At 41.7% G+C, this 12,958-nt stretch overlaps 1 protein-coding gene across 7 annotated transcripts in view; it reads right to left on the reverse strand.

Moving 5' to 3' along the window:
- Nucleotides 1-403: 403 nt before the first annotated feature.
- Nucleotides 404-12,958, reverse strand: part of RIPOR2 (RHO family interacting cell polarization regulator 2) — a 227,107-nt gene continuing 214,552 nt past the window's right edge. For all 7 annotated transcript variants that reach the window (XM_064363048.1, XM_064363047.1, XM_021667646.2 and 4 more), the window contains 4 exons: nucleotides 10,919-11,121; nucleotides 9,226-9,309; nucleotides 6,491-6,581; nucleotides 404-617 (listed from right to left, as the gene is read on the reverse strand). In XM_064363048.1, the coding sequence (XP_064219118.1) occupies nucleotides 517-617; nucleotides 6,491-6,581; nucleotides 9,226-9,309; nucleotides 10,919-11,121 (479 nt within the window). In that variant the 3' untranslated portion in view covers nucleotides 404-516. The remainder of the gene's footprint in view (nucleotides 618-6,490; nucleotides 6,582-9,225; nucleotides 9,310-10,918; nucleotides 11,122-12,958) is intronic.

The following is a 12,958-nucleotide window of genomic DNA, read 5'->3' on the forward strand; positions in this document are numbered from 1 at the left end:
TATATTGGCCAAAGGAAAAGTAGATAGATACTGTAAAACTAGACTCTGAATTCTTTCTATAACATGTTTTTTTGTCTTTGCTGTTGTTTTGTTTTTTGAGGCAGGGTTTTACTCTGTCGCCCAGTCTGGAGTGCAGTGGTGCAGTTATGGCTCACTGCAGCCTCAATCTTCTGGACTCAAGCAATCCTCCCACCTTAGCCTCCCAAGTAGCTGGGACTACAGGTGTATGCCACCACACCTGACTAATTAAACTTTTTTTTTTTTTTTTGTAGAGACAGGGCCTTGCTATGTTGCCCAGGCTGGTCTTGAACTCCTCAGCTTAAGCAATTCTCCTGCCTTGGCCTTCTAAAATGCTAGGAGTATGGGTGTGAGCCACCATGCCCAGCCTATAACATGTTAAATATTCAGATAAGTTCAGCAGAACTTTGAGGTTCTAAACAACTTCCAGCCAAACCACAGCACCATCTTGATGAAAAGGGCAGATATTAAGACAGCTGTTAGGCAGTTAACCTGTAATTAAAAAGCTGTGGCAACCTCAGTTCCATGACGACCTCCGACTTTAACACAGTCTCGAGGAAATTTGTCCAATTGTTCATATGCCAGTCGCCCATCTTCTCCTAAATATAAAACATGAAACATACACGCCAATTCAAACTTAATGTTTTTATTCGTTACTCAAAGTAACATAGTACCAATTGTTTAAGTGTGCATTGCTGTAATACGCTATGTTAACTTTTGTTATTCCTAAGTATGTCATTGTTTTCCAGGTAACGCTTAGAACAACCAAGAACTTTTAAGCTAATTAATGCCAGAGACCAAAAGAATGCCAGGGCATGAAACAGAGTAGAAATCTTATGGCCATTTGATGTTGATAATTTCACATAACAGCTTTATTTCAGAGCAAGCATATGGACTCTATTTTAAGTACATTAGGGATTTCAGTATGGCTGGTCCTTGACTTTAATGTACTGAACTTTTACGGAGTTTTTACTTGTATACATTATATATTGATATGTCTAAATGATCATTGGTAAAATCAATCTTCGGCTTTCAAACTTCAGCTAAATTTCAAACTCTTTGCTATGTAAACATATGGAGCTCCCTTCTACCAGCCATCAGCTAGTTCAGTTTTCCCTGTAGCATGACCTTGAACAGTTAAGATGCATTTGCAAATAATTTTAATATTTTACTCTATTTTCTACTTTAAAAAATGATTAGAAAATGAGAAAATAAAATGCAGAGACAAGTGGTAAGAAGCAGGCTTTCATACATTTGATGCAAGTGGGTCAAAGATGGAATAGTTGTGCTTAATCAGAAGTTCAACTGAGCATGGTGGGTCACTCCTGTAATCCCAGCACTTTGGGAGGCCAAGGTGAGTGGATCACTTGAGGTCAGGAGTTTGAGACCAGCCTGACCAATATAGTGAAACCTCATCTCTACTAAAAAATACAAAAAAAAGTTAGCTGGCGTGGTGGCATCCGCCTGTAGTACTATCTATTGGAAGGCCGAGACAGGAGAATCACTTGAACCTGGGGCCAGAGGCTGCAATGAGATGAAATCACGGCACTCCAGTCTGGGTGATTAGAGCGAGACTGTCTCAAAAAAAGAAAAAAGAAGTTCACTGTGAAGGAAAACAAAAAAAAGATTCAGAAAATGTTGGAATTATATTGAGATAAGGGGGTTTTAGAAAAGGACTGTAATTATGGATTTTATAATATATTGTAGTCTCTTGAAACAGAAATATTTCAGTAAGGCAAAAGTCTTACTGGTTAGGGTTTTTTCCCCCCATGTTGAATTTTTTCAGGAACACCTTAGACAGGAAAACATATCTGCCTGTATTTAAAAGAACCTTGCAGAGTGAGCTTTTCTACAGGCGAAAGCCTGCTAACTTTTAAAAAAAAATTTTTGTTTGAGACAGAGTCTTACTCTGTTGCCCAGGCTGGAGTGCAATAGAGCGATCTTAGCTCACTGCAACCTCTGCCTCCTGGATTCAAGCAATTCTCCTGCCTCGGCCTTCCAAATAGCTGGGACTACAGGCACCCACCACCATGCCCAGCTAAGTTTTGTATTTTTGGTAGAGACAGGGTTTCACCATGTTGGCCAGGATGGTCTTGAACGGCTGACTTTGTGATCTACCCGCCTCGGCCATCCAAAGTGCTGGGATTACAGGTGTGAGCCACTGTGCCCGGCTGAGATTTTTTTTTTCTTCTTTTTTTGCACAATGTTGCCCGTGAAAGAGATGTTTTTTAGTAGTCTCTGCAAGCCTTGACTTTTCAGAGGCAATGCTCCATATTTTCTATTTTGGTAGTTTTCAAATTTTTATTACTTTGGAGTAGAACCCTTTACTCAAAACAAAATGTTGATATACAAAACATTGATATATATAAAATAGATTAAACAAAGGACCTTTCCCGTTGATGGCAGGAGAAGATGGAGAAACAGAGGGCCTGAGTTAGGCTCATTCACGTGCTCCCTCCTTGCCCACTTGCACACCCCCCTATAGACACCTCGGCTAACAAATGCACTTGAAGAACCACGACTGCTAGGCCAGTTCCGTTCCTAAGTTCCTCATGAATAGATTTTAGTTTAGAGGTGTTACATTCTTCTCCCAGAGTCCCACAGGGCACAGTGGCGTCCAGGGTCAAGATTCCATGTTGGTGCCTGACTAGGGTGCCGATAGGCAAGTTATACAACCTCAGCCTGCTTTCTGTAAAATGAAACTAATAGGGCTTCTGCCTTTATGGAGTTCTTGGGAGAACTAAATGAGTTAACTCTTGCAGATCCCTCAAAACAGTGCCTGGCCTGGAGCAAGTCCTCTATGGGTGTTAGCCAATATTATTACAGTGACATGAGTACGGTGGGTATCTCACTCTTACTCAGTTTTCAGTGGGTCTTGATCTGTGTTGGCTCTTCTCCTAGTCCTTTTTTTTTAGAGCTAGAGCTAGAGTGCTGTGACACAGTCACAGCTCACTGTAGCTTTGACCTCCTAGGCTCCAGTGATCCTCCCACCTAGCTTCCTGAGTAGCTGGGACTACAGGCTCATGTCACCATGCCTGGCTACCTAAAAAAAAAAGGTTTTGTTTTTTTTTTTTGTAGAGAAAGTCTTGTTATGTTGCCCAGGCTGGTCTCAAACTCCTGGCCTCGGCCAGTGCAGTGGCTCATGCCTGTAATCCTAGCACTCTGGAAGGCCGAAGTGGGAGGATCTCTTGAACCCAGGAGTTAGAGACCAGCCTGGGCAACATGGCAAAACCTATCTCTATCAAATTGAAATTTTTTTTTTAATGAGTAAAATTATTAAACAAACAAACCAAGAAAGAACTCATACCCTCAAGCAATCCTTCTACTTTGGCCTCCCAAAGTGCTGGGATTACAGGGATGAGCTATCACGCCCCCAGCTCCGGCTAATTTTATTTATTTTTATTTTTTAGACATAGCAGGCTGTTCTTGAACTCCTGTGCTCTCGCATTCAAGCAATCCTTCTGCTTTGGTCTTCCAAAGTGCTGGGATTACAGGCATGAGCCACACTGCACCTGGCCCTCTGCCAATCCTTTAACTGCCTTGTGAAGTAGGCAGAGTGTTGGAGGGGAGACAGCACGAGCTTTGGGGAGTCAGGGAGTGTGGTTCCAAGCAGGCCTGAGGTCCAGCTGCGCTGCACTGGAATGGCCATAGTCAGGGTGAAACTGTTCGGTCCAACATAGTGGCCACCAATCACAGGTGGCCACCAACCACATTTACACTTAAATGGTAATTACAGATGGTCCCTGACTTATAATGGCTTAGACTTATGATTCTTTGACTACAATGATGCAAAAGCTGTATGTGTTAAGTAGAAACCATACTTTTTTAGCATGGTATTCAATACAATCCATGAGATCTTCAGCATTTATTATAAAACAGGCTTTGTGTTAGATGATTTCGCCCAACTGTAGCCTAATGTAAGTGTTCTGCCCATGTTTAAGGTAGGCTTGGCTAAGCTATGATGATCTGTAGGTAAGACCTATTAAGTGCATTTCTGACTTAACAATATTTTCAGCTTACAATGGTTTTATTGGGATGTAACCCTATTGAAAGTTAAGGAGCAGCTGGCCTTAAAATTGAGTAAACTTAAACCTTTAGTTCTTCAATCACAGTGGCGAAGGTGAACAACTCAATAGCCATTTAGGATGACTGCTGTCGTACTGGACAGTGTGCGTATAGAACAATCCCATCACCACGGAGGGCTGTATTGCACAGCTCTAGGTTAAAATATCGAAATCATTCCATACTGGTTGGTAAATAGTTGCAGCCCCGAGTCCTTCAAGTGCCTGCAGTGACCTTCTGCCCTTTGTCTTCGGGCATTTTATTAATTCCTGTTGAAAATACTATTTTCACTATATTTAGTCATTTGTGTGACAGAAAAATGTGCCAGTATTTGTGTATTAGGGTCAAAGAAGATTCACAGTATTGAGTTCAGGGGGTTCTCAAACTTTATATTAGAATCCCCTGGGAGGCTTTAAAAAATCCTGTTGCCAAGGAACACTTCGGACCAATGAAAGCAGAATCTTTGGGAGTAGATTGTTTAAGCTTCCCTGGCAAATGTGCAGCCAGTGTTGAGCACTGCACACTGGTGGTGTGCGAGGGCATGGGGCTGGTGAGAGTGTGCGTGAAGAGCTGAGGTGAGGCAGGCATGGTGATGGCTTCTGGAGATGCTGCTGTTTGCACAGCTCCAGTGGGTCCCGGGGCACATTCTAAAGGGATCAACTTCCTTAGGTTATGCTGGAAATAGAAGCTTTGTTGGCTATGCTTTGTAAGCGCCTGGCTTACCTTCATGGTTAGTTTGGAATACAAAGGGATAAAGGAGTTTAAAGTAATAATACCCTGGGTATATTTTTAGAGAATTAAATAATTTCTATGCCTAATACAGCCATAAGGAATAACTTTTATCCTTTAAACAAATATATACTGGCTGATTTCTGTGCAAGAAATAATATATTCAATAGCAGAACGAAGCCTTGTTAAACCCATAATTTAAAAAGAAAGAGGGCTTAACAATCAATGGGATTTTCACAGTGATTATAAATGCCATGAGATTCTTCTTCATGTTAAGTTACTATCACCAAACAAGGGTGGCTTTTTTCTTTTTCTGTTTTTTTTTTTAAGATGGAGTCTTGCTCTGTCACCCAGGCTGGAGTGCAGTGGCGTGATCTCGGCTCACTGCAACCTCCACCTCCTGGGTTCAAACAAAATTCTCCTGCCTCAGCCTCCTGAGTAGCTGGGACTACAGGCGTGTGCCACCACGCCCAGCTAATTTTTTTTTTGTTAGTAGAAACAGGGTTTTGCTGTGTTAGCCAGGAAGGTCTCGATCTCTTGACCTCGTGATCCACCCACTTCGGCCTCCTGAAGTGCTGGGATTACAGATGTGAGCCACCACGCCTGGCTGGGTGGCTTTTTTCTAAGCTGCATTATTGATTGGCTACTGAGGATTTCTAGGAGCATAGTTTTTACACTTTAAGAGTGTGCTGTTGAAGTAAAGTTATTTATAGTAACTATATATACTTTTTTGTTTGAGAGAGTCTTGCTCTCCAGTCCCCCAGGCTGGAGTGCAATGACGCGATCTCAGCTCACTGCAACCTCAGTCTCCTGGTTTCGAGCGATTCTCCTACCTCAGCCTCCTAAGTAGCTGGGACTAAAGCTGCACGCCCCCACACCTGGCTAATTTTTGTATTTTTAGTAGAGACAGGGTTTCATCATGTTGGCCAGGCTGGTCTCAAACTCCTGACCTCAGGTGATCCTCCCGCCTTGGCCTCCCAAAGTGCTGGGATTACAGGCATGAACCAGCACACCCGACTACTTATAATTTTTAATACATAGTTAAGAAAGGCTTTCCTTACTCTCCCAGGTTCCCAAAAAAGAATAAATGTATAACACCTGCTAGGAATAAATCTTCATAAAATAAAGTAAAAAGGAAGGGTTATCTGGATATTCCAGAATAAAATAAGTACTCCAATTCTTTTCTTAGGTGTCAGGGCTCAGATGGGCAGAGGCCACAGGACAGTCAGAGGTTAACCTGGGAGTCAGGGTGAGGCTGAGATACCTGGGGCTGTACAGCATTCCCTGGGATGCATCTCTGGTACCTCAACCAGTCTGTCCTCCAGGGACTGTCAACCCCACCCTGGCAACGCACCCTGGCTTCCTATTGCCTCTGCTTTATGGTTTGACTTCTGTGTTCTTGATTCCAAATAGTACACAGACTGATCAATCCATAGAGAAAGGCTCCAGACAATATAATCATATTCTTTATTATATTCTATATTATAATTAGCAACCAGACAGAAGAAGGAGTTGGGGTGAGATGGACACTGATGGGTTCTTTGTACTCGGAGTGTGAGAAGACAGACAGCCTCCAGGGAGGAAACTGCTAAAGCAGGGTACACGAAACTTCCCCTTACTGTTCTCCTTGAGAGTGCTAGAAGCAAACAGTCACGTAAACAACAGCAACAATAAAACTCACCCAGAGACAAGAGGGTTTCTGAGGCCACATTTCTGATTTCTTCAGTATCAGACTGACACAGTGTCACCAGCATTTTAATGCTTTCAGTAGCCTATGGGGGAAAAATAGTTTAAATCGTGTTCTGACATTTAGGTATAGAGTCCCATGAGACTTGGCATTTCACAGCTAGTGGGAACTTTAGCCTTGCTTTGTTGCCCAGGCTGGAATGCAATGGAGCGATCATAGCTCACTGCAGCCTTGACCTCCTGGGCTCAAGCAGTTCTCCTGCCTCAGCCTCCTAAGTAGCCAGGACTAATTTTTAATTTTTAATTTTTTGTAGCAATGAGGTCTCACTATGCTGCCCAGTTTGGTCTCAAACTCTTGTGTTCAAGCAGTCCTTCTGCCTTGGCCTCCCAAAGTGGTGGGATTACAGGTGCAAGCCACTGTGCCTGGCCAGCTGGTAGGAACTCTAAAAACCATCTTACCTATGCGGTTAAACATAGCTGACTGTCTCAATCCCTTAAAAGTACATATTCCTGGGTGCCACTCCAGATGCACTATATTGGAATTTCCTGGGATGGAGCCCGGAGTTATTTTCAGGAATTCTGATGATCAGCAAAATTCCTCATTCCACAACAGACTGACTCCTGGTCTAGAGGATTGTAATGACTAGCTTGCTTTTCCAGAATAGAATCCATTTTCTCTGGTTCTTTCCACTGAATCTCACTGATTCCAAAATGGCTCCAATTTAAAAATTCTTTATTATTTAGCTTACATACTAAAATACAGGAGGAGGTAAAGGCCAATAATGAGAATTCTTCTATTTGTTCCACAAATATTTATTGAGCACTCCATGAACCAGACTATCCATAAGGCATGAGAGATTCCGCAGTGGACCAGACATGGTTCTGGCCCTCAAGAATTTAGAGTCTAGTGGATTTAAAGTATGAAAATCCATGAAAACCCATATAGATCACTGTATCCTTATGTCTTTATTTACTTTGTCTGTATCACAGACATCTATCACTGATACGTCACTGGAGATCAAGCGAGCACCCAAATAAATAGCGATCACTGTGGGCTTTCTTTTTGGGCATCTGAAGGTGATTTTTCTAACCAAGTAACAAGGAAAGCAAAATTTCCTACAGCTGTTTTCTTTTCCTTTTTTCCTTTCTTTCTTTTTTGTTTTTTGAGACAGTGTCTCACTCTGTCACCCAGGCTGGAGTACAGCTGCATGCTCTTGGCTCACTGCAACTTCTGTCTCCTGGGTTCAAGCGATTCTCCTGCCTCAGCCTCCCAAGTAGCTGGGATTACAGGTGTGTGCCACCCTGCCTGGCTAATTTTTGTATTTTTAGTAAGGATGGGGTTTCACCATGTTGGCCAGGCTGGTCTTGAACTCCTGAGCTCAAGTGATCTGCCCTTCTTGGCCTCCCAAAATGCTGAGATTATAGGCATGAGTCACTGTGCCCAGACGTCTCTCATTCTTTTCTCAAGCCTGATTTGTCTTATTTTTTGCGATGAAGGTAGGTCAAACATTACATCCTGCCTATTGAGAGGGAAACTTCAATGTCAGGAGTTCTCAGTCTTTGTGTACTTGTTTACATTCTAGCTCTCTCTCTGCTCACAACACCTCTTCATGACAATCAAAGCTGGTTCTCTGCTTCGTAAAGAGAGTGTGTGGGGAAGAATCTGGGAATTCAGTGGCATACTCCATTTTAGTGCTTCTTTTCAAATCTTATTTGTCCCTGCTTTTTGTTGTTCACAATAAATATGAGTGCATCCCAGCACTTTGGGAGGCCGAGGTGGGTGGATCACGAGGTCAAGAGATCAAGACCATCCTGGTCAACATGGTGAAACCCCGTCTCTACTAAAACATACAAAAAATTAGCTGGGCATGGTGGCGCGTGCCTGTAATCCCAGCTACTCAGGAGGCTGAGGCAGGAGAATTGCCTGAACCCAGGAGGCGGAAGTTGCGGTGAGCCGAGATTGCGCCATTGCACTCCAGCCTGGGTAACGAGAGCGAAACTCCATCTCAAAAAAAAAAAAAAAAAATGAATGCAGTCACCATACAACTCATCTCCCTTTTAAGATAAGAAACATAAGATATGTAAGATAGACTTTTCTTTTCTTTTTTTCTTTTTTTGAGATAGAGTCTTGCTCTGCCACCCAGGCTGGAGTGCAATGGCACAATCTTGGCTCACTGCAACCTCTGCCTCCTGGGTTCAAATTATTTTCCCACCTCAGCCTCCTGCGTAGCTGGGATTACAGGCACATGCCATCATGCCCGGCTAATTTTTGTATTTTTGTAGAGATGAGGTTTCACCATGTTGGCCAGGCCGGTCTCGAACTCCTGACCTCAGGTGATCCACCAGCCTCAGCCTCCCAAAATGTTGGGATTACAGGTGTGAGCCACCATGCTGGCTAATCAGATATACTTTCTTAATACTGACTAAAGGCAAACTGATTCCCTTGGGCTAGTGAAAAACATGAGTATTTTCTGCCACTTATTGACTATAACAAAACAAAGTCACATGTAGTTACTGTTTAAGGGAAAACAATACTAAAACTAATATATGGTGCAAAGGAAACAAGAAATACTGTTTAAAAACGTCTTTTCAAACATGAAACAAAAGCTGTCATATGCTCTCAGCTTAGCCTGGCTCCAAGCTCTCCAAGCTGAGCTGCCCAGGATGATGGGGTGGGGAGGGTGGTGGTTGAGCGGGGGATGGGTGGGGGGCTCTGAGGCCGGGCTTTACCTCAAGGATTTTCAGGGCCAGGCAAGCTGCTTTCTGGAGCTGGAGGTTTGTCTTTGTTAGTGCTTCACAGTAATAGAGCAAGGCCTGAAAGAGAAGGCGGGACCCCGTGAAGGCATTTTGGTTTGTTCGTAGTGTAAGAGGTATATCTCATTTTCACCCCTGGGATAACCTATACGTACAACACAGACATTTTGCATTACCTTCAGAGCAAGAAAAAAAAAGCCATTGAAATACATATTAATTAAAAGAGCCGTTCATTCCGTACATCGATCCCTTATATTCTCCTAGACCTATAATGATGGTGGGCTTTTTTTGGCCACCTAGAGGTAATTTTTTAAACTAGTTAATGAGGAAGGCAAAATTTCCCAAAGCTGTTTTTGATCCTGGGTCATGAACTGTGTCTTTTGAGGTGTTAACCCTTTCTTTATATCCCTTCATAAAGGCCTGCAAGCTCCTGCCCCTTGTCCCACGTGTCATTCCAAGATTTGAAATATTCCCCTAAAATCCATGACTCTAGAAGAATATAAGGGATCAATGTATTGAATAAAATTGGGAGATAGAGAGTTATGGTTCTGGCTTTTAAGGAGCCCTTAGATAGAGTAGAAATGCTGACTGTCAGAAGGAACTGAAGAGAAGAAATGTATTAGGTGCCATAAGAAAGCTACAAGGTAAGTCAGTCACTTGGGGAAGAGAAAATCTTACGGAATGCCAGGATAGGTTTCAAAAAATGTTTGAACTCGAATGGAAATGATGGGTTAGATTTCAGTGGGGAAGCTGATTGAAAAAAAAGTATTCAGGCAGAAATAAGGAAGACAGGAGGAGGCAGGACATTCTAGGGAGGAGGGTGGTGATTCCAGTCTGAGATTTGCTGAGTTTGACACATGGCAAGTAAATGCTCTGTGCAAAAATCTCTACATAAAAGTTGTCTTTTTTTGTTTTTTTTTTTGAGACAGAGTCTTGCTCTGTCACCTAGGCTAGAGTGCAGTGGCACGATATCTTGGCTCACTGCAACCTCTGCCTCCTGGGTTCAAGTGATTCTCCTGCCTCAGCCTCCTGAGTAGCTGGAGTAGCTGGGACGACAGGTGACCACCACCATGCCTGGCTAATTTTTTTTATTTTTAGTAGAGATGGGGTTTCACCATGTTGGCCCCTGAGGTCAGGAATTCGAGACCAGCCTAGCCAACATGGTGAAACCCCGTCTCTACTAAAAATATAAAAAAGTTAGCCAAGCGTGTGGTGTAATATTTTTAGAATTAGACACTACACAAATGCCCACCAATATACAGTAAGAAAATAAATTCTAGGATATTTATATTCAGACATGCCATCCATCCATAAATATAATTAAGTAGATAAATATGTTCTGTCAAGGAAAGAAAATAACCATGATATATCACATTAAAAAGTCCATTATGAAACAGAATAGTGTGATCTGACTTTAAAAATTATGCATGTTAGCATATGTATAAACAAAATCTGAAAGAAGAGACACTATGTTATTAATAGTTTTTTTCTGGGGGCTGAATGTAGGGGGTACTTATCTATATTTCTTTAGTTTTAATTATTTTACAGAATATGTATTATTGATAAGCAGAAAAATTATTTTATAAAATAATAAATGCTAAAATATTATTAGTAAATGATAGAAAATTAAACCGGCTTCTGGCTCGATGGCCATGGTTCAGTGTCCTACCTTTTCCCTGAAATGCTGATTTTTGGAGGCGGCTGCCAAGTAAAGTGTCACAGCCTCACTAACTTCATTGTCCTCTCTGGTTAATAGCAGAGCCAGAGTCCTGAGTACTTCCTGCTGGGCCAGGAGGTTGCTGGGAGCAAGGTCACTCATAGTCTGTAGCAGTTTTTCATCCCTTAGTGACTGCAGAGTCTGAACCATGGAAACTAGAGGGTAAGAAGGAAGGAGATTTCATGTTCTGACATGCTAAAGTAACAAGCTCATTACAAACATAAATAGGACTCAAGTACAAAAGAAAGTATAGTATATAACTCAAATACATATGAAAAATTAGCATCTGATAAAGGTGGCATTTCAGATTGGTGAGAAAAGGTCAGACTATTCAAATAACTGGATTATAGTGATGGACAAAGCACATGGGAAAAAGTGAAGGTGGGTCTCTATCTCGTAATGGCTACAAAAATAACTTGTAGATGAATTAGCCCAATGTAAAAATATACAGAAGAAAATATACATAAACATTTTTTTTTTTTTAATAAGATGGGGTTTCACCATGATGGCCAGGCTGGTCTTGAACTCCTGATCTCAGGTGATCCACCCACCTCGGCCTCCCAAAGTGCTAGGATTACAGGCGTGAGCCACAGCGCCCGGCCCTACGTAAACATTTTTTACAATCTTCCTAATGTATGTATGCAGACTCAATTGCTCCTCTGTCTTTTAGTCAAACCTGACTGGCAAAACCCCAATCCTGGGTGAACCCAGTGCAGAAACCAAGTCTGCACTGAAGCAACTGGGCCCTGATGAAGGAATACATTTCTTTCTTTCTCTCTCTTTCTTTTTTTTTTTTTTGAGACAGAGTCTCACTTCTGTTGCCCAGGCTGGAGTAGCTGGGATTACAGGCATACACCACCACACCCAGCTAATTGTTCTATTTTTAGTAGAGATGGGGTTTCTCCATGTTGGCCAGGCTGGTCTCAAACTCCTGACCTCAGGTGATTCACCCACCTTGGCCTCCCAAAGTGCTGGGATTACAGATGTGAGCCACCGTGCCCGACCAGAGCAACCCATTTTATTGGTTGGAATATGAAGACAATATAGTAAAAAATCAGGTCTTGAGTCCCATTTGGACTAATTAACCATGTTCCATGAATAAGGAGTGTCCTCTACTCCCTAACCAGAAATCTAGCATGATTACCCGTTAGTCACAAAAATACTGGAATGAGAATGTGTCTGGTCATTACAGATGGAAGAATAAAAGCCAGATTCATGCTCCATGCATAAAGCAACATTCTGTACACAGTAGACAGATTTGTGACTTATTTAGATTTGTTTTTTGCTTGAATTTCCTATTTTCCTTGCTGTGGATGCTCCATTAATTTCACTGCTTTGTAAATAAACACCCTAGTCAAAAGCCTCAAGGAAGCATTATGGATTATAACATCGAAATAAATCACAGAAATTAGCCTAAATGTTCAACAACATAATCAAATACATTAGTATACATTCAAATGCTGAACTATTAATCTAATATCTAATATAATCTAACACAAATACTTTCAAAGAATATTTAATAACACAGAACATAATGTCAAATAAAAAAACAGGATCAATACTCTATAAGGCATAATTACAATTTTGAAATCTAAAACCCACGTGCATTCAACTGGAAAATACATACAATTTAAAAAGTAGGAGAAGGAGAGATTGGAATTTTTTTCTTTATATTTCTCTGTTTTCTAATTTTTTTTTTAAATAATGAAGGCTTTTCCCTTTTATGATGAAAGAAGAAAAGACACTTAAAAGGTTAAGGGTTTTTTTTGATTGTCACTCCCCATTCCTGTTAGCAAATGAGTAGGCCTTTTTGGGGACAATGTAATATAAGAGGCTAGAGATGTACACCTTCACATCTCCACTGATGTAAACTAACAAAGTTTCTCAGAAAATTGATTTAGATCGGGACATATTTAGTACCAAGAAATGAACACTATAATAGGGCGGGGCACAGTGCCTCACGCCTGTAATCCCAGCACTTTGGGAGGCCGA

Source organism: Aotus nancymaae, unplaced genomic scaffold, assembly GCF_030222135.1.
Source record: "Aotus nancymaae isolate 86718 unplaced genomic scaffold, 86718_ANA_hifiasm-v0.15.2.pri h1tg000051l, whole genome shotgun sequence".
Lineage (NCBI taxonomy): Eukaryota > Metazoa > Chordata > Mammalia > Primates > Aotidae > Aotus > Aotus nancymaae.